The 22,120-nt window shown below is 43.9% G+C and overlaps 2 protein-coding genes across 2 annotated transcripts; both read right to left on the bottom strand.

The window, feature by feature from the left end:
* Nucleotides 1-9,627: 9,627 nt before the first annotated feature.
* Nucleotides 9,628-16,510, bottom strand: LOC134288617 (uncharacterized protein K02A2.6-like). Its single transcript, XM_062853975.1, has 4 exons — nucleotides 16,236-16,510; nucleotides 12,107-13,701; nucleotides 9,871-12,034; nucleotides 9,628-9,779 (listed from the first exon to the last, which is right to left on the bottom strand). Exons 1-4 carry the CDS (start codon nucleotides 16,255-16,257, stop codon nucleotides 9,628-9,630), a joined length of 3,933 nt encoding a protein of 1,310 aa, XP_062709959.1. The 5' UTR covers nucleotides 16,258-16,510.
* Nucleotides 16,511-20,848: 4,338 nt separating this feature from the next.
* On the bottom strand, nucleotides 20,849-21,660 carry LOC109422122 (uncharacterized). Its single transcript, XM_019696754.3, has one exon. The coding sequence runs from the start codon at nucleotides 21,504-21,506 to the stop codon at nucleotides 21,168-21,170; it is 339 nt and encodes a 112-aa protein (XP_019552299.3). The 5' UTR covers nucleotides 21,507-21,660; the 3' UTR covers nucleotides 20,849-21,167.
* Nucleotides 21,661-22,120: the final 460 nt, after the last annotated feature.

Consider the following 22,120-nt stretch of genomic DNA (forward strand, 5'->3'; position numbering starts at 1 on the left):
TTCAACATTTCTGGTTCGACTCCCGACCAACTTTGAGCCACCGATCGACGACAGCAAAACCTTTTTGTAGATGACCTTTTCTCTTTTCTGTAGGCTGCTATCACATGCCAATAATGATGGAAATCACAATTAGCATATGAGCAGTGTGCGAAAGGTGTTTTAATCGACGTTTTAATTTTCTTATTGATTAAATATCTTCTAAAATGCATTTTGTATTTATCAGTAATTTATCAGAATGTGATAAATTACTGTATTCTATTACATATGACATAGTCGTTTTGGCTTCTACTGCAATGATTGAGACAGAAGATCAGTTTCCTTTTATTTAATGAAAAATCTGTTGTTATCACTGCAGTAGAAACGGTCCAAGGCGCCAGCGCGATGGAACTCATCTAGCGGTCTTCAACACTTCTGGTTCGACTCCCGACCCGGCGACAAAAAATAATGGTTAAAAGTAAAACAGTCATGTGTGGGGGGCATCAGTACCGTCGATAACGAAACGGTGCTAAAAATAAATTTTGTTTTGGTTTTCCGTGTTGCACGTATTAAGCATGTGCAAATGCAAATGCAAAGCACATGCATTTATGTTACTTTAGCAATGGCTGTCAGCGTGCTGCAATATGTGGCACTAATTTGATTTTAGTGGGGCCCTTTTCGACTTTAATATTGCTTCAATGAGGGATTTAAAGTAATGCAGCATTATATTCACAATTTTAATTATCAATATATGGCGAAATTGGTGCACTTATATACGGCTTCGTGGTTACTTGGGTACGAGCGAGAGCAAGAGTGTTCGAATACACTCAGAAAAAAAATCTAAACTATTTAGTATAAATCCCACACTAAATCCATTTCACCTGGTTGACCCCAGGCTAAGTATATGTTCAACTTATACAGCTCAGTATAACTTCGATTTATACGTAGTCTAGTATAGGATAGCTATATCGAACCATGTATAACCAGAGTTTATTGAAATGTTGCTTGGTTTTGATTGTTTATTTTCTTAAAAGCAAAAAAAAAGAAAAAGCTAATCAATTAAGCGTGTCGTTTATTTTGAACAATATTTACAAGTATGTATGAAAACCGGCGTCAGAACTGCAACAACGATCGAAAAGGGATGCATCCTCGTCATGGTTTTCCCGAACCTCCTCTGCGTCGAAAACACTGTTCCAAAAAGACATTGAACGAACTCTCCGTCTGTCGTTGCGGAATTAGCTTTTGCGGTCTCTAGCGGCAAACGGTGGACCCTGCAACAGCTCTTGGAAATGCTGGCCTGTCTCCTTTTCTGGCGCTTTCAGTTCCGATAGGTTCCGATGTGTCCTTGCGCTTGATGCTCTCTGCCGCATTGGAACGGAACTGGCGTTGCTGCTGGTTTCTGTCTTGCCGGTGCCGGAGGAGTCTAAAACACAGAATACGCTTGATTTCAAGTTGATTTTATGCAGCATAAAGGTACTTACCATTTACTGGCGTTTTCGATGAGCTCTTCTCAGGAAACCAAAGATCAGCGGTGGTAATTCTCATTTCTTGAATATTCGCAAAAGCCACAAAGATAATTTGTCTGTCCTGTTGACTCGAAAAGTTCTGGAAAACTTAAACACGCTAACACATATTTTCGCAAAAATCTGGTAAAGATTAAATTACTAGACTAATACAGTATAAATGTTAAACTTGGGTATGTGTAAACCCAATAAAAGTTAAAATTGTATAACTTTTAATCTGTCTCTGATTTTTTATATTTCTGAGTGTACATCGTCGGGTTTGTGGTTCTGACCAAGAGACTCGTTCGGGATTCCGTTAACGATAGTTGTAGCACACGGACGTGTGAAATTTTTGCGCGACGAAAAAAGATGGCGGACAAGCGTCTGGAAAACCTTTCCGCTGACAATCGTTCCGCGGACAAGCGTCCCGCGGATAACCGTTCCGACAATGACGTTCGTCGGCTATTCCAACAACCATAAGGCATACCGGTTCATCGATTTGGCCACTAACAAGTTGGTCATCAGCCGAGACGTCAAATTCGTTGAGGAGGAGTTGGTCCAACCCGGTACCGACGTTCCAAATCTGGAGGAGGAGTCATACGCGGACATCCTAAATCCGTTCTCCCCTATTGCGGCATTGAATCAAGCACCGACCGAGGAACCCGCAAGCGATCCAGACGATGAAGAGGACGGATTGTCGGCTGCAACCGATACCGATTTTGACTCCTGCGATGAATTCGTTCACGAAGATCTGAATGAAACTATTGTCCGAAGATCCGAGCGGCCAAATAAGGGTGTCGCCCCACAGCGGTACCGCGAAATGAGCAACATGGCGCTCGTTGCAGAACCAACAACTTTCGATGAGGCAGTAAATGGACCCGAGAGCGATTCGTGGAAGGCAGCCATGGATGAGGAGATGATGTCGCACCGTCAGAACTCGACCTGGACCGTTGCAGCCCTCCCGGAAGGACGAAAGGCAGTCGGATCAAAGTGGCTGTTCAAACGTAAGCTGGACGAGCACGGACGTGTCACTCGTTACAAGGCAAGACTGGTCGCTCAAGGCTTCAGTCAGAAGTTTGGCACTGACTACGACCAGGTGTTCGCGCCGGTGGCGAAACAGGTAACTTTTCGCACACTCCTAACCATTGCCACTCGGCGTCAATTGGCTTCTTTAACGGTGTTGAGATAATGCGATATTCTGAATCTGCATGTGAAACTGAGCCGAAATCCAAATTTTCATGAGTTTTGGAGCCCGGGAACCTATGTAAAAATCAATTTGAAGTTTGTATGGGAGCGATTTGTCGAATCACCCCTCGTCGCATTTTGTACTGGGCGGAGCTGTCAAACAGTTGCCTAGCTGTCAAAAGGTGATTTGAAAAAACCTCTTTGAAATTGATTTTAGGTACCAAAATAAGGTTCTAAAAATCTGAAAAAAAATCATAGTGGCTCAGAAAAAGGTGCTCTTTTGTATAAAATCAAAAAATCAATACATTTTTCATAATTTAAAAACCCAATTTTTAGTGAAGCACGTTGACATCAAAACGGCCTATCTGTACGGGACTCTAACGGAGCCGGTATACATGCGACAGCCGAAGGGGTACGAAATCGGTTCACCCGGAGAAGTCTGCCACCTGAAGAAAAGCATCTACGGCTTGAAGCAATCCGGACGAATCTGGAACCGGACGATCGATAGCAGGCTGAAGGAACTCGGATTCATCCAGTCAACCGCCGACGCGTGTCTATACTGTTGGACTGTAGCAATATTGTGCATACTGTGGCAATGTTGGCCGCACTCACTGTAGGCATGTTGTGCAAATACGGCGCCGGCGAGAGCGCCAACAGTAGAGTAGAAGAGAGAGAGCAATCAGAAGTTATGTGTTGCTTGACCAGTCAAGACGTGATTAAAGTGTTCAGTAGCGAAATTTGAGCGTTTTATTTCTTCCCGAAATCCCGGTTCCGCGTTCCGCTTCGGAGACCCGTTGTGCTGCGTAGGTTGTGTCCACCTCTGCTCAACAGGTTATGGGCCCAGGAGTGCCGACGGAAGGGTTCCGGTTCGCTGCGGGAAAGTGATTCGTTCGTTCGTTTGCGCCGCGTGTGGAGTTTTGTGTAATTGCTGCAGCGGTGTGTGCGTGTGTTGTAAAGACAAAATGGCGGATGTGAACAAGTTCGCGTTTGCCAGGTTGAACAACCAGAATTGGCAAATCTGGAAGTTCCGAATGGAAATGCTCCTAACCAGAGAGGAGCTGTGGCACGTGATCAGTGATGCGAGGCCGACGGTAGTGACCAATCAGTGGACGAAGGATGATCGTAAAGCTCGGGCCACGATTGGGTTGTGCATAGACGACAACCAGTTCGGACTGGTGAAAGACGCGGAAAGTGCAAAAGATTTTTGGGATCAGTTGCGTGGCTATCACGAGAAGAACACGGTGACATCACGTGTCTCGTTATTGAAAAGATTGTGCTCGGTAAATCTCGCGGAAAGTGGTGATCTGGAAAATCATCTGGTGGTGTTGGACGATTTGTTCGATCGTCTGGCGAATGCAGGTCAGGAGCTGGAGGAATCGCTGCGGATTGCGATGATCCTGCGCAGCTTGCCCGATTCGTATGGTGGTTTGATTACGGCGTTGGAGAGCAGAGCGGATGCAGACATCACAATGCAGCTGGTGAAGTCGAAGCTGTTGGACGAGTTCGAGCGGCGGAGGGAACGATGCGGGGAATCGTTCAACATGAAAGCGATGAAATGTGAAATAGTGCGAAGTGAAATGCAAAGTGTGGGTAGATTGCAAAGGGGAGCGACGACAAGAGTTTGCTTCTTTTGTGGCAAGCCCGGTCACGTGCGTCGAGAGTGTCGTTCGTATTTGATGGCAAAGCAGGAGCTCGAACGAGAGAGTGAAGAAAAGAGGAATAAGCCGAACGACAGAGTGCGTGGTCCGCCAAGTGCGAAGCACGTGAACGACGATGACTGTGGTGACCTTGATGGCAGCAATGCCAGTGTGTGCTTCATGGCTGGGGTGGATCAGCAGAAGAACTGGTATATTGACAGTGGGGCGAGTCGTCACATGACGAGTGACAAAAGTTTTTTCAAGTCGTTGAGGAACAGTAGCGGGCCAAGTGTAGTGTTGGCAAACGGTAAAAGGGTTACCGCTGCTGGATGCGGCGAAGGTGTAGTGTTTGGAGAAGATGGAAACGGGAATCGTGTGGAGGTGAAACTAATCGATGTCCTGTACGTTCCGTCGTTGGCGAGTGGTCTAGTGTCGGTGAATAGACTAACGTCGAAAGGTTTTTCGGTGAACTTTGTGAGAAATGGATGTGATATCCGCGATACATCTGGGAAGAAAGTGGTCGTGGGTGAAAAAGCGGGACAGTTGTATCGACTAAAGTTGGCGAAGGTGGTGAAGAAGGTGGAATCACGACCACCGAAGTCAAGCATGAGCATGAGCATGAGCATGAGATGACCGTACAATTCGTAGTTGCTACTCCGTTACTGATCAGAACAGTCAACATTGCACAGGGAACCAAATGGATGGGGCCTGGGTGTAGCTTTCCATCCTCAATGTGCAATTTTGAAGGTTCAAAACTTTATATTGTCAGTACCGGCGCCGGCCACGTCCTTACGGTCATCGGGGGAAGAGAAGGAATGTTGGTGTGACATCCGTTGCTACTAGAGACCGTGTGTACCTCCGCATCCCCACGGTTGCCACAGGAAGGAAGTTTGTTAGTGGGAAGGGAAGGGATAGAAAGTTACATAGATCTGGATTCACATTGGTAAGTGATGTGAGCTATGCAACCCTTGATATGATTTAGTCCTCCGCCAGCCGGCTGTCGGAAGAATACAATAATTTTATTGTATGTTTGTGTATTAAATTTAATTATATACCGGGTATGAATAATTTTTAAACCACGCTTATGACGGATCAACTCGTAATAACGCACGTTTTATCTTATCGTTTCTCAGTCAGAAAATAAACTGTATGCAATTCCGTTTAGTGTTACTGCCAATGCTGAGAAACCGAAACCCGCGCCGTAGCTTTACGAGAAAACTGGACAACTAAACAAATAAAATCGTTGCACTTGAGTTTCACCTATGTTTTTGTATTACTTTTTTTTCGCGTTCCCGTGTTATAAGATTGCGGATAATGAAACCGTTGTACATATTTATTTTCCGCGAATGTTCGCAACGCGTAATATAAGTTGAAGGTGTGATGAACAAAAATACATCGTAAATGTTCGAAAAAGAAACCGAAATTATGGAACTCGGCACGAATAAATCAACGCGGAAAACGTGGTCTACTTGTCACTGTATCGTACGGTAATCTTGATCTTTCTAAAGAAAGGGATACTTCGCCGTTTTGATCGCTGATTGCCTGCTTGTAAATCTGAAATAGAAAAAAGTATTAAATTGTGATACGTTCTCCACTGTTATATTTTTGAAAATTGTTATTTATATATAGGTTAAATTTACCTCTATCCCTCTGAAACAAACGATATATTAGCAGTGAAAAATAAATAGAATTAAAAAATAAATAAATAATGTAAAAAAGTACACCAAATCTTGATCCTGGAATGTTCCTGCCTTTAAATAAACCGGGCTGGAAAATAGCAAGATCAAAACTTGAAATCGTAGATCTTACACCGTAACGCACCATTCCAAGGTGATCTACCCACGTTACGGGTTGAATCACGACCACCGAAGTCAAGCGAGAAGAAAGTTGTTGAACGAGGAAAACCAGTCAGCGAGGTGAGCTGGTATTCGGAGAAGTCGAGACGAGCTGACGAGCGTGAGGAGGAAGACGAGTTTTACGACGTGGATACTTCAAGCGAGGAAGAGAGTCCGTTGGAGAAGACGACGAGTTCGGATCCGGATGACGACTGGAGAGAAGTCAGGCGATCCAGGAGGAGCAACCGTGGTGTTCGACCAGGCCGGTTTGGCGATTACGTAGTGGGCGCGTAAGACAGGAGGAGAATACCTGAAGTATTTTAAAGTAGAGACAATGCGTACAACATTGAGGAGGAGTGTTGGACTGTAGCAATATTGTGCATACTGTGGCAATGTTGGCCGCACTCACTGTAGGCATGTTGTGCAAATACGGCGCCGGCGAGAGCGCCAACAGTAGAGTAGAAGAGAGAGAGCAATCAGAAGTTATGTGTTGCTTGACCAGTCAAGACGTGATTAAAGTGTTCAGTAGCGAAATTTGAGCGTTTTATTTCTTCCCGAAATCCCGGTTCCGCGTTCCGCTTCGGAGACCCGTTGTGCTGCGTAGGTTGTGTCCACCTCTGCTCAACATATACGTGCGTACTAGGGGAAACAAGCAAGTGTTTATCCTCCTGTACGTGGACGACATGCTCATCGTCTGTGAGACCGAAAGCGAGTATGAAGCGATATTGCGAGCCTTGTCGGAGCAATTCAACATAGTGCCTCTGGGTGACGTACGACAGTATCTTGGCATACAAGTGGAGCGGTCATCCGATGGAAACTTTTCGTTGAACCAGCGATGCTACATCCAGCGACTGGGGTCGCGATTCGGCCTTGACATGGCGAAGCCATCACTCATCCCGATGGATCCCGGCTACCTACAAGCAAAGGAGGAGGAGATCAGTAAGCTACCAAACAATGTATCGTACTCTAGCTTGGTTGGTGGTTTGCTCTACATAGCCGTCAATACGAGGCCAGATGTAGCGATCAGCGTGTCATTACTTGGACGGAAAGTGAGCGAGCCGAATACAAATGATTGGACTGAAGCGAAGCGCACGATGCGTTACCTCCTGGCGACGAAGCATTTCCGGCTCAAGTTGGGTGGCAACAATGCTGACCTGAAGGCTTTCGTGGACGCGGATTGGGCTGGAGATCACCGGGACAGAAAATCCAACAGCGGTTTCCTCATCACTTTTGGCGGTGGTACAATAAGTTGGGCAGCGAGAAAGCAGACCTGCGTCGCCTTGTCCTCAACCGAGGCGGAATTCATTGCAGCAGCTGAAGTTGGCCAAGAACTGCTTTGGATCTGGAAGCTTATGGCAGACGTAGGTGAACCGGCGAGTAAAATCCTGCTCTACGAGGATAATCAGAGTGCGATCCGGCAACTGGAGTCGGAACGGCTGGAACGGAGATCCAAACACGTTGATACTGTTGGAATAGTGTAGTGGCAGCCCCCTGGTAAGATGACAATGACAGATGCTCGTGAGTGTCCATGAATGTGTGCGTATGAGTTTGACAGCTGACGAAGCATAAATGCTGATGTGTGTTATGAGTGAATGTTGTTTATAAACATACTTGTTAGTCCGTACTAGTCCTGTAACAGCCGAATGTTCCGTCCTTTTTCCGATACACGCGTCGCACACGGAGTCAAGCCGTCTGTCCGTCTGTACTGCTGACCGTCGAATGCCGTCCGAACGCGAGCGTCACTTTCATCCCCACTCGTGACATACACATACACACGTTCTCGCTTGTTCTCTCACACTCGTTCCTAGCTGTCAACACCCGTTACTGAAATATATCATCTTTGTGCAACTTACCCGTTCATGAAGCTGTCTAATATCTAACCGTTACATTCCTCCCATTTTTTAGTAATGTAGTTGTTCTTCTAATTTAATAAAACTTTATTGAATGATTGGCATACCAATACTCTCACCCGCATGTTTGTTCAAGTCGAGGTTCAAATTACGAAATCGTCCCATCTTGTTGGTCGTCTGCAAATGCGCTTCGGATCCCGGATAAAAACTAACCATAGGGTGTTTGGTGAAAACCATTCCTGCACTATACAGTGTACCAGCTACAATAATGTATATTGTAATGAAATGGTTCACTGAAAGCTTCGCACATTGTAGCTACTATACATTTACATTCGATTTTTGTGTAACACTATATTATACTGTTTTTCTTACGTTTGAACCATTCACTTTTCCGAAACATTATTTTTCCGTGCATTTTTAATTATTTATTCAGTTTTACATTTTTTCCGTGCTTTGTTTTGTTGATGTTTGTGACTTTTATGATGCAAAGGAGAGGAAAGAAAAAACTGAATAAGTTGAAACATCAATTTAAAGTCAATAAAATGTTTAAATAAGTAGTAAACCAGATGTCTTAAGAATCGCAGATCCAAGAGATATGGCGAGCTAGGTATGTAGAGTGCGATGAGAGGAATACGATTGACGAACTTTATCTTTGACGTAGAGCCATCTTTAACATATGGACTGGACTGAATACTGAAAGAAATTCTAATATAGGTTCGTCTGTGGGTTCGCTTCTTAACCTAACTTATACTTGAATCGAACTTGACAATTTTCTAATGAATTGTTAAATACATACGTGTATTTCAAACTTTAGTCAAACTGGAGCCTCAATATTGCAATAACGGTTAAGCACGCTGTAATGATACTTATGTACCTCGTCACCCACTTCATGCAACTACATTAGTGGTCTAATAATGCTTAGCGCGCTCGGCATAGTTCCATCATGCCGCTCAAAGTGTTGCCACAAATAATGCTTAGTTTGCAAAACCCGGTTATCTGGCTGGTGGGGCATGGGAGCCTAAGCTTCAACTGTTAATGCAATCAGAGACTACTCAGACCTCGACTCAGACTTAGACGTGGGCGATCCAATATATGAAGGGTTATCCAAAACGCTCTGGAGAATTCCCAAAGCGCATTCTCATAATGCTAGTAAGCCTAAGATGCCATTAACAGGAGGAAAATGACAAGATAAAATAACATTACATGGTTTATGTAATGTAAACCAATACAACATCACAAAAGAGAACCATTCCAAAACCATTTAATTAATTGTATAACCAGTGGTGAAACTACAATTAAAAACAATATATTTACGGTACATTTTATTGTTTGAAACCATACGCGTACCATACAATGTACGGTTTATTAAAACCCACGTATCAGTATTTATAACAATTAATTTACAATATAATGTATAGTTTTGCAAAAAAATATATATGGAGAAAAATATTTTTTTATATTGTTACGATACTTAACAACCCGTATAGTATATTGTAAAAATCTTATTTACAATTTACTGTATGGTGTTCTACAATACTTTTTATTGTTTTTGTATTTTTATTTTTACAGTGGTTTCTATTGTAAAAATATGGTTTTAAAAAGTACTGTTACAATACAACATTCGGTATTTCTACTGTATTTTTTATTCGGGATGTCTATCGCTAGGCTGGCTGTCTGTGGTACAATGCTCCACAGGATCCAGAACTCGTTCCGAAGTTTCGTCGTCATCTCCAGGCCTGGATTCCGCTTGTGCCAACTTCTTCAAGTGTGAACTGTTCCGTTTATAAGTCTTACCTGCGTGACCGTGAAAATTTTAAACATTTTATATCCCCAAAGGTTCGTATAGCCAAAGTTTGGGCCATTCGAATTAGCATTTAGTTCTTACCCGTTTCCTTCGATCGTATGGTGATTTCTCCTCCTTTGATGTCTGTAACTTCGAATTCTTCAGGGCCGAAATTGGGCTGGTATGATCCAATCTTCGAGTTCTTCAATAAAACTACATCTCCCCTCTCCAATTTATGTTCCTTGGCTTGTCGAGATTTATCACTTTGAACTTTACGTTGCTCTTTCTGAATCATATCTCTATCTCTAGATGATTCCAAGTTCAAACTAGGAGGATGGTGAGTAGATGGTATGCGGTTCCGAATTTCTCGACCAAACATCATTTGTCCGGGCGATAACCCTGTCATCTCTTGTGGTGTTGAGTGGTAGAGCGTCAAGTACTCGCAGAGATCAGTTTTCCAATCTGTTCCCTGGATACTACTGATTTTGATTCGTTTCCCGATATTTCGCATCTGCCTCTCTACGGCACCATTTTGTTCGGGCCAATATGGTGTAGAAAGGTTTAGATGGATGCCGTAGCTCAGACAAAAATTCCGAAACTCAATCGCTTTGAATTGTGGGCCGTTGTCTGATGTTATTGATCGGGGGATGCCGAACGAGCTAAACATTCTTAGAAGAGTTCCTATCACCTTTTGGGTTGTTGCGGGTTTCATCGGCTCCACCTGTACAAACCTTGATGTATAGCAAACGACAACCAACAACGACATCTCCCCCGGAAGACCTTCTTTGAAGTCGATGGCCAGATCTTGCCAAGGCATGGTCGGAATCCGGCGGGCCATAGGGTTGGGTTTGTCCGGGAGTGCTGTCATGCTACAGGGTTTGCAATGGCGGATAATCGTGTCCACCAACTTATCCATGAGTGGAAACCATATCTTGGATCTGAGCATGGCTTTCATGGATATTCCACCTTGATGCCCCAAGTGCGCCAAATGTACCACTTTCTCTCTCATTTGTTTAGGAATGACGATTCTGTCCCCTCGCAATATTAATTCTCCGTACAGTGTTAAATCATTTTTAACCGTGGCTGTCTTGTACTCGTTCGGTACCTCATCCCAGATCCCTGAATACAACGCATCCTTGACCTTTTGAAGCTCATCATCGGCTAAAGTAGCTTTTTCGAGTTCTTCGATGGACAAAACCGATGGCTTGATTTCGTCGGCTAGCCAACCAATAACGTCCGAGCCAGAAACGCAATCTTTTACACCTTGAGACAGGCGAGAGAGAGGATCAGCCAAATTCTCTTTACCCGGTTCGTATTTCACCGTGAAATCAAAGCTCTGAAGTCGTAGGATCCATCGCTCTATACGCGCTGATGGTTTCGACTTCACCCGATTGAAGAGGTATTCTAAGGGCTTGCAGTCGGTAACAAGGGTGAAATGTTTTCCGTACAGATAAACATACAATTTCTCCATGGCCCAGATGATAGCATAGCATTCTTTCTCTGTTTGGCAATACTTTTTCTCGAATTCCGCCAAGCTTTTAGATATGCATGATATCGTCCGCGATACCCCGTCCTTTATCTGGATCAAAATGGCCCCTAATCCGTAAGGGCTGGCATCGGTTACCAGAATCGTCTCATCATTGGGATCGAAGAACCCGAGGTAGTCCGCACTAGCAATCATTTGTTTGATCGTATTTAACTCTTGGGTGTGTGTCTCACTCCAAACGAAAGAACTTTCCTTGTTCAAGAGGGATCTCATATGGAACGTAAGGGCTGATAGATTCGGTATGAACTTTCCCACGAAATTTACAAGACCTAGTAGAGATCTTAACTCAGAAACAGATGAAGGGGGTTGCAGGCTCCGAATAGCTTGCACTTTTTTATCCGTTGTTCTAATTCCTTCGGTAGATACAATATGGCCTAGGAATTCTACGCTGGAGACCCCAAAAACCGATTTTTCTTCGTTGATTTTCATGTTGTATTTCTGGATTCGGTGGAGCACTTCCTTTAGCGCTGCATCATGTTCTTCAATAGTTTCTCCATGGATTAGAAAGTCGTCCATGTAAACTACCAGCCCTTCAATTCCCCTGAACAAGTTCTCCATTTCTCGTTGAAAAAGTTCTGGAGCCGATTTTATACCGAACATCAATCTGGAAAATCTGTATACCCCACTCCTAGCCACAAAAGTAGTGATGTTCCTGCTCTTTTCGTCAAGTTCAAAATGGTAATAGGCTGCTTCAAGGTCAATTTTAGATAATTTTGCAACCTTCAAACAAAAATCGATCAGTAATAAAACAAGTTCAATGACATATTTCCCATCTATTGTTTATTTACATACCTTTTTGATTCCGGATATCGCGTCATCGATATTTGGCATCGGGTAGTTTTCACGCCGCACTGCCTTGTTGGCAGCTCGCATGTCGACACATAATCTGATCCTCCCATCAGATTTTTTCACTGGAACCAGGGGTGACACCCACGTTATGGGCGCCTCTGCTCGTTCGATGATGTTTTTCTCCAACAAATCCTGAATCGTGCGTTCTACGTCGGCTTCCATGGACATCGGAAATCGACGTGCAGCTTGAGCAACGGGCAGCACCGAATCTTCAACTTGGATGGTCAACTGAACATTTGGTATCTTTGGGAATCCTTTACGAGATTTATCTTCGACAGCCGTTTGATCCGTAGCAGATACTTGATTTACGTGGTACCCGATTTTTAAAATCCCCAGGGCAAAAGCTGTTCCTTTGCTCAATAGGCTGACCTGCCCACCTGGTGCTACCAGAACGTGCGACCAGATTCCAGCCTCTTCATCGGGAATTTTGATCTCAGTTTCGAAAGCTGCACTGAAGAAGATATTTTGATCCGAAGCGAAAGCTTTGAAACTGATTTCATTATTCTGGGGTTTGCGTTCGTTGAGAATTCGTGCTCCTTTATTTATCAGGTGATTGTAGGTTTCTTCGTCGATGATATTCGCTGGGGATCCTGAATCGATGACCATTCTGGTTCTTACTCCTCCAATGTCCAGTTCGAGAATTTCGCTCAGCTCTTCCGATGTCTTCACAAAAAACACGCCTTTCTCTGTTTCCGTGTCGCCACCCACAATTGCGTGAATCCGTTTAGCTCCATACATCGACTGCTTAGTGGTGGACTCGTCATGTTTACGCTTACGGCAACAGATCCTGAAGTGTCCTTTTGTCCGACAACCGAAACAGTCCACGTTTTTCGCCGGGCATTTATCCGTTTCTCTGGCCAAATGCCCTGGTTTGTTACAATTGTAACACTTCCTGGAGCTCTCCGTGAACCTTGAGGTTAGTGGACCTCTACCGACAACCTTTTGGACTAGTCCGTGTTCTCCGTACGACGTAGAGGGTTTTTCGTATTCTCTCGATTGTTTCAGCACCTCTTCAAGAGCTTTTCCCAACGATACCACTTCGGTCAACGACATCTCCGTTGTCAAAAGTTTCTTTCTGAGTTCAGCTGAACTACAGCCTTCAATTATTTGATCAACGATCATATCGTCCACGTCGGTAAAGACACAACGGTTGGCCTGGTCACGCAGTCGGAACACAAATTCTTCGAAAGACTCTTGGTTGCCTTGTCGCATCGATCTCAAAAGATGTCGTTCAAACCTCTTGCGCAGCTGAGGAGCGAAATATTGATCGAGCGAGAGAATAGCGGACTCGTATTGCAAAATAATCACTTCTTCCAATATTTCTTCGTTTTCCCCGACGGTTTTCTGTACTTCCCATTTGGCGACCTTGTCATAATACGATTGAAGGTCGATACCTCCCAAAACCAGCAGGAGGTTGAATTTCTCTTCGTCTTCTTCTATTTTGTTAGCTTGCAAAAACCGATCCAAGGCTCGCTTCCACTTGATCCAATCATTCCTTGGATCTGTGCCCACTTTAAAAGGTGGCATCGCGGACGCATCTATAATCAAAACAAAGATAAAAAAACGTACTTCTTAGCTCCTCCTCATCACATGTTTTTCAATTTTGTCGCAAATCTCAAAACCGTAAGCATTGGCTACAATCTAACATCACTTCACTAGGAAATTTTGTATTTAGTTTCTCCTTTACCCATCTGTTATATCTTCTGCTTGTTCCGATTAAGATCTCTGGTCAGTGATTCAGCACGTAGCCTACACACGGTGAATGAATTGTATTGCACGGGAATGATCCACTTGAAACACGAAGTCAGCACGTAGCTAGGCACGAAGCGCACTTTATAGATTCATGCACGAAGTATTCTCTCATCCACGAAATTCTTAATCATCGCACGAGGCTTGCACGAAGCATTTCATTCCCAACTAACAATCACTCATTTAACAGGCACCATTATGACGAATTAATTCAGCATCATGTTGAATAACATTTGAATTATTTTCACGTACAACCTATGTTCGGATTTTGTTCACACAAATTTGGAGAAGTTATTAAGCATCATGTTGTGCACCAACTTAATTTTTTGTTGTTAAAAGCGTTTTGTAAATGCACAGAAAAGTTGTTATTCGGCTTTGGCAAAAATGACTGAAAATAAATAAAATGTAAAAATGTTGAACTCTCACGAGAGTAATTATTTGCTCTTGTATTGAGAACACCTATTATGAATTAAGAAATACATATAAAATTACCTAAATCCGGATTAGAACTCGAGACCTGTCGATTGCCAGCCGCATGCCTTCCTATCTGCGCCGTCCTAGAGATGGTGAGATGCAGCACCCAAAGCAAAACATAATCTTCCCATGACTCAATAATGGTCACTCCTGAACTTGTGTTCAGCAGTGGTGAATTAGCACAGCACGTGGTAATCAACTGAACAACGCCTTTTACTTCAACAGCTGTTCAGCCCAAAACACGTGTTTTCCATTCTGATTTCGCTGTCAGTATTTTTATCGCACGGTGAGAAAACTTGTATCGAATGCGGCCAAAAAGTGTTGGTCCTTATTGAAGATATTGTTTCCAGACGTACTAATTGCGATATGAATATGTTTTTATTTTTATTTTTATTAATTATCGATCTTTGAAAATGTATGACAATTTGTGGTGCGGTATGGTCTTGGACATGGACATGGTGCATTCACAGCATCTATTCTGGTAATCTACTCATTCTCAGTCGAAGATCCGTTAAGAAATTTTTTTATTTATGCTTTTGTCATGGAATCTTGTTGGAATCATTGAATCATGGAATCTTCTATAAATTGTGCATAAGGATGTTTAGGGATACTTGAAATGTGTCGATTTCTGAATGCTGTTTGGTTATCTAGGTGACTGTGGGAACAATATTCAGTAAACACTACAGCACTGAAATGTCAAATGCATCGATCCAAGCGTCTCGTACAATCGAACTGCTGCGGAAGATAAAAAATATAATCTAGGTCAAGGGGAATGACATATCCTTTTCTAACCGGAAAATCCGCATTTATCCGTTCCTAACCGTCGCTAACTGCTGCTAACTGAGCAGCAGTTAGACGCGATTAACGACGGTTAGCAACGGATAAATGCGGGTTTTTCCGGTTAGCAAAGGAAGTGTCAATCCCCCTGATCTAGGTACAAGATATCTTGTTACAGATTTATAATAATAAATGTATGCCTCATTTTTACGTGGATTACGTCTCTTGGCACTCAATGTAAAACTACACAATTATATCACAAACTCATAAGTTTGTGATTATATTCTGTTTTATTTATGTGATTCATTTAAAATATTAGTTATTTAATAACTTGGTTGTCTAAACAGTTTTAGCCATGATTTATCCCATAATCCAAACAAAGTTCCGAGTCAAACTATGACGGGCTGAAGGCGTTTATTTGACAAGTGAAAAGCACATTGTTCAGGAGCATATGCTTATCGATACATCAGCTTAATAAGATGCAGACAAATGTTTTGTTAAACCCTTTTGTTAAGGAATTAATGCTTGTCGAATAAATTTCTTGTTAAACTTTTGAAAAGTGTTTTAATTCATCATTGTTGATACCGATGAGGAAAGTCGAACATTGACTACTTTTTCAATTGTAAAATCATTTAAACAGTAATGTGTAGAGCATAATTTTAGTTCAGCTATCATTACCATTATTAAGCAACAATTCAGCAAGCTTGCTTGTTAGTGACTTGCAATTGTTAGTTGGGATTCTGTTCCAAAAAAAATATTCCATCATGGCACGGAGCCGTTCTCACCACGTCAATCAAAATCGCACGTAGCATCCGATCGTAATCACGAAGTACTTCCTCTGCATTAATTTTCAAGTTGATAAACTCCTATGTGTTGGTCGCTCACTAATTCCATTATCACTACCGTTCGTTTTCTCCGCCAGATATTTTTCAACCGCCATTTTGTTTTTCCCCATGCCAATCCAGATAAGCCACGCCACTCCATATCAGATGAAATTTCACTAAATTCAGCCTTTTTGTTGGTCTCGTATGCCTTTTCAACTCATTTTTATTCTTTTCGTACATTAACTTACCGATTTTTACCGTCGCCGCCATTGTAACAGCCGAATGTTCCGTCCTTTTTCCGATACACGCGTCGCACACGGAGTCAAGCCGTCTGTCCGTCTGTACTGCTGACCGTCGAATGCCGTCCGAACGCGAGCGTCACTTTCATCCCCACTCGTCACATACACATACACACGTTCTCGCTTGTTCTCTCACACTCGTTCCTATAGCTGTCAACACCCGTTACTGAAATATATCATCTTTGTGCAACTTACCCGTTCATGAAGCTGTCTAATATCTAACCGTTACAAGTCCGTAGATGTAAATAGATGTGTAAAAACGTAGTCCGTGGAATTCCTTTCTTCCGTATCACGAAAATCCCGGGACGGGTAATTTGTCCGGTTGAGATAATCACTGCGCTGGGATTTCATCAGGTTATGGCCCAGGTTTCGTGAAGAAAGTGAATTAAAAATGCACTCTGTTCGAAGAGGCATTTAATGAACGTTTTGTGAAAGAAGTTTGCTTGCCCCCGGAGGGTACACCCGAGTACTGCTATCGAATAGCAGATTTGGAAACAAGTTTGAAAGAAAGTGTATCGGAAAAGTGCTGTTGGAGTTATTTTGGACGGCCACTGAGCGGAATAAATCGATTACGGACGGTACGGGGCGAAAATATTTCGAAGAGGAGCGATTGCAACCGTTGCGCCGATGGTGTTTCGACAGGACAGATTGAAAAAGTGACACCATTGTTTTGAAGAAAAACGATAGCGGAGTGTTGCACAGTGGTTCAGAGTGGTGATTTTGTTAGTGCAAAATAGCGACTAATTAGAAAAATGACTGAAACGAGAATAACTTTCGACCGGTTAAACGACTCCAACTGGAGTACATGGCGGTTCAGGATGGAGTTATTGCTGATGAGGGAGGAGTTGTGGTCGATCGTGAAGAAATCCAAGCCACAAACAGAGAACATAACGACAGAATGGATAAGGAAAGACGAAAAGGCTAGAGCAATAATAGGATTGGCACTGGAGGATAACCAGTTGAGCCACATCATGGGAGCGGCTAGTGCGAATGAAATGTGGGATATTCTCAAAGGATATCACGAGCGAGGGTCACTTTCCAACAAGGTCCATATTTTGCGGAAACTGTGTTCGATGCGCCTGACCGAAGAAGCTAGTATGTCTTGTCATCTAATGGAAGCTGCAGAGCTAGTTCACCGTTTAGCGAGGATGGGGGAAGTATTAAAGGAGCATCTTGTGGTGTCGATTCTTTTGTCCAGCCTACCCGAGTCATACAACCCTCTCGTCACCGCACTTGAAGGTCGTCCGGAGGAAGATTTAAAGCTAGAGTATGTGAAGGGGAAGCTTCTGGATGAATGGCGGAGAAAATGTGAAGGTAAAAGCCAAAAGATTGTTCCAGAGAGAGCCATGGTGACCACAACGCTGCCCGAAAAACGAAGAAATGTGAGGATGTGTTATCATTGCAATGCGAAAGGCCATCTGTGGAGAAATTGTTCTGTATTGCAAGAGGAAGTACAAGCTAAGATGAATACACAAGAGGATAGAGTAACGTCGAAGGTCTTTCGGCGCCCAGATCCAGGAGTGTGTTTTACGACGACGACGACGACTGGAGCAGACGTGTTGACTAGTCCGAAGTGGATTTTGGATACCGGTTGTACAAAGCATATGACTGGTTCGGAGGAAAGTTTTGTGAGAAAGACTTTGTGGAAAGAGAAGGTAACATTGGCGGATGGCAGAACAGTGAAGGCCAAAGGAAGAGGCCAAGGAAGAATTATAGGACGTGGACTAGAGGGGGCATCCATAGACATGAAGCTGAAGGAGCTGCTGTATGTGCCTGAATTGTCCGGTAATGTATTACCCGTTGCAAGAAAATAGAGAGCGAAAAAGGTGCAAAATCGCTAATAGACCTCCGCTGGTATGTTTAATCGTTATGGTGTCTTCTACAATAAGTGCGCGAATTGGCCAAGGAATACTGCGCCGAAAACACCGAAATGATTTTTCTTACAGGCGGAGATGTATGGGCGCTTGCGCGTACAAATTTTCGCGCAACGCATAATATTGTCTGTCAGCCGTATCACCGACGAGGGGTATTCAGTGGTGTTTGGACCAACAAGTTGCCGAATCCTGGATGGTAATAAGGTCATTGCTATTGGTGAGAAAAATGAAGGGTTGTACTACCTGAAGCAGTAAGTGCGCCCTAAGGTCTCGGCTTTGAGCCAGGAGGAGTATATTCGTGTACTTGAGGGGCTGCACTAAGGAGGAGTGTTGGAATAGTGTAGTGGCAGCCCCCTGGTAAGATGACAATGACAGATGCTCGTGAGTGTCCATGAATGTGTGCGTATGAGTTTGACAGCTGACGAAGCATAAATGCTGATGTGTGTTATGAGTGAATGTTGTTTATAAACATACTTGTTAGTCCGTACTAGTCCGTAGATGTAAATAGATGTGTAAAAACGTAGTCCGTGGAATTCCTTTCTTCCGTATCACGAAAATCCCGGGACGGGTAATTTGTCCGGTTGAGATAATCACTGCGCTGGGATTTCATCAGATACCAAGTTCCAGTTCACCAAGGACCTCGTTCAACAAGGTGTGCTGACCGTAATCTATTGCCCCTCTGAGCATATGGTTGCGGACATGCTCACCAAGCCGTTGAATAAAATTAAGTTGACGAAACATCGTTCCACGGCTGGTGTACTTCCTGGGCGTTTCGAGGAGGAGTGTTGAGATACCGAAACAGCTCAATCGAAGCAATCGGTTGAAATTCAAATATTAAATGTATGATCGCAGCAACCTGTTAATATAGAATAATAAAAATTTTCATTCCACTGTTACTACTCGAAGAAGCAAGTTCTTTTCTTTTAAGCTCTGCTAACACCTCAATGGCGACGTTGCAAGTACCGAAGGTGGCTTGGTAATAGATCTAGGAGTACGTGCGCAGGACGACAGTTTTCCAGCCGCTAACCTCCTAGAGATCGAGGAGAAAGTTATCTGGTTGAAAAAACGACAAAGCTCCTGGAGCAGAACTACCAAGCGAGCTTCTGAAATACGGAGAAGCACTGGCGAGAGCACTACACTGGGTCATTACCAAGATTTGGGAGGAAGAAGTATTACCGGAGGAATGGATGGAAGGTATCGTGTGTCTCATCTACAAAAAGGGCGACAAGTTGGATTGCGGAAACTATCGCACGATCACACTACTGAGCGCTGCCTACAAGGTACTCTCTTAAATTTTATGCCGCCGTCTAGCACCGATTGCAAGAGAGTTCGTGGGATAATATGCTGCATTTATGGGTGAACGCGCTACAACGGACCAGATGTTCGCCATCCGCCAGGTGTTGCAGAAATGCCGCGAATACAACGTGCCCACACATCACTTGTTCATTGATTTCAAATCGGCGTATGATACAATCGATCGAAAACAGCTATGACAGATTATGAACGAATACGGATTTCCGGATAAACTGATACGATTAATCAAGGCGACGCTGGATGGAGTGATGTGCGTAGTTCGAGTATCAGGGACACTCTCGAGTCCCTTCGAATCTCGCAGAGGGTTACGGCAAGGTGATGGTCTTTCGTGCTGGCTGTTTAACATCGCCTTAGAAGGTGTAACAAGGAGAGCGGGATGAACACGAGTGGAACGATTTTCACGAATTCAGTTCAGCTACTTGGCTTCGCTGATGATATTGATATTATAGCTCGTGAATTTGAGACGATGACGGAAACGTACATCCGACTAAAGAATGAAGCCAGGCGAATCGGATTAGTCATTAATGTGTCGAAGACAAAGTACATGATGGCAAAGGGCTCCAGAGAAGACCGCGCCCGCCACCCCGAATTTCTATCGACGGTGATGAAATCGAGGCGGTTGAAGAATTCGTGTACTTGGGCTCACCGGTGACCGCCCACAACGCAGCGGAGAAATTCAGAGACGCATTGTGGCAGAAATCGAGCTTACTTTGGACTCCGTAGAACTCTACGATCGAACAAAGTTCACCGTCACACGAAGTAAACTATCTAGGTACAAAACGCTGATTAGACCGGCAGTCCTTTATGGTTACGAAGCATGGACTCTACGTGCAGAGGACCAACGCGCCATTGGAATTTTCGAACGGAAGGTGTTGCGTACCATCTACGGCGGAGTGCAGATGGAAGACGGGACTTGGAGAAGGCGAATGAACCACGAGCTGCATCAGCTGCTGGGAGAACCAACCATCGTCCATACCGCGAAAATCGGGAGGCTACGGTGGGCTGATCAGGATGTCGGATAGTAACCCGACTAAAATGGTTCTCAAGAGTCATCCGACCGGTACAAGAAGACTTGATGCGCAGCGAGCTAGGTGAGTCGATCAAGTGGAGGACGATCTGCGGATCCTTCGCAGAGTGCGGAACTGGCGACACGCAGCCATGGACCGAGTAGAATGGAGACGACTCCTATGTACAGCAGAGGTCACTCAGACCTTAAGTGCCCCACACAATGCATACGTTTGCGTGTGTGTAACACTAGTTTGACACATTTCCTATGGGAGAACTGTCAAAAAAACGCAAACCTCGACGGAACGGACGCTATGTGCTCCAGGCTTTAGTCTGACCGGTAAGGTAAGGTAAGTACAAACATGAAAATTGTGGGATAACATCTAATAATTTATTTCAATATCATAGATATACATAATTACCTACAATACTTTGGATTATAAATAACGAGTTGGAATGTTAGCCTTATCCTGTTGCTATCAGTCTTCACTGGGCACACTTTCATTATCTTATCATATTTAATATCTTATGTACTAATCTTTGGAGTACGCAATAATGTCATACTAGAAGTGAAATCATTTAGAAATGCAAATTAAATTCCTCGTACTGGCCTCCAGCGACTATCATCAGCAACGAAGCGTGACACCTCTGCCACGCGACACACACCCTCGAGTTTCGTCGTCACGCCTCACTGGTCCAGCTTTTTCGTCGATCGGTAGCAATCGTGGTAGTACTGCAGCTCCCCTCTGCCATCCCGATACCGGTGGACCTTTCCGCGGCAGTACAAACACGGGCTGTGGAACTGCGTATGGGGCTGGTCCGCGTAATGCTTGATAACGTCCGCTATGGTTTGCTTCTGGAAGGTGCCCCCACACGACAGGCAGTGGCTCGTTTCCGGTGGGTCTGGTCGTTCGAGAAAGCGCTGTTTAACGGCATCCGTCGTTTCGTGAGCTTGATGCTGCGGCGGGGGTGGCAGCGCGTTTTGGCCATTCTGGTCGGCGTGTTGGTACGGAAAGCTGCTGTTCATGGTGCTTCTTCGTTACGAAATGGCACTGCTCTGCTCATCGAGTTGCGAGATCGGATGAAATAAAAATGTTCCAAATTTTGGTCGAGATTACTGCTTGAAAAACCCCGCGCTCGGATTTTATCTGGGTTGACGAGAGCATCAAAATTTAATTTGGAGAGCAAAATAAACAAAATTTTGACAGAGGAGAAAAATGGGCGAAATCGTGAAAGCGAAACTGTTCGGTAAAAAGGAAAATCCCTTTGAAACGGTGTTAGGGTAAAGTTACCAGTACTGGATTTGAGGTCTTCGAGGTTGATAATGATATTAGTCCTGTTCAACGATGCAGGTTGAACTTGCTCGAAGTTGCTGCATCCCGCTCTTACCCGTTTGATGACAAATGGGTATAAGAGTAAGATGCAGCAACTTCGAGCAAGTTCAACCTGCGTCGTTGAACAGAGGACTATTATTTCTGGCGTTCGATTTGAATAGGTCGTATCAGCATAGGAATCCCAGCAAACGTACGACCTATTCAAATCGAAAGCCAGATTTATGTAAGTCAGAAAGAGATCTAGATTGAGTTTAAATAAGGGTGAAAGTAACATGAGCGAGTTCTCTTCTTCGACTCGCTCTTCTGT

The sequence above is a fragment of the Aedes albopictus genome, chromosome 1 (genome assembly GCF_035046485.1).
Source record: "Aedes albopictus strain Foshan chromosome 1, AalbF5, whole genome shotgun sequence".
Classification (NCBI taxonomy): domain Eukaryota; kingdom Metazoa; phylum Arthropoda; class Insecta; order Diptera; family Culicidae; genus Aedes; species Aedes albopictus.

What these genes read in the sequence shown, in the direction of transcription:
- LOC109422122 (XM_019696754.3), bottom strand. Translation starts at nt 21,506, where the DNA reads ATGAACAGCAGCTTTCCGTACCAACACGCCGACCAGAATGGCCAAAAC.
- LOC134288617 (XM_062853975.1), bottom strand. Translation starts at nt 16,257, where the DNA reads ATGGCGGCGACGGTAAAAATCG. An exon ending in GGCGGCGACGGTAAAAATCG is followed by an intron (nt 13,702 to 16,235) that starts GTAAGTTAATGT and finishes TTTTGATTATAG; the next exon opens with ATGCGTCCGCGATGCCACCT. An exon ending in CGATATCCGGAATCAAAAAG is followed by an intron (nt 12,035 to 12,106) that starts GTATGTAAATAA and finishes TTTTGTTTGAAG; the next exon opens with GTTGCAAAATTATCTAAAAT.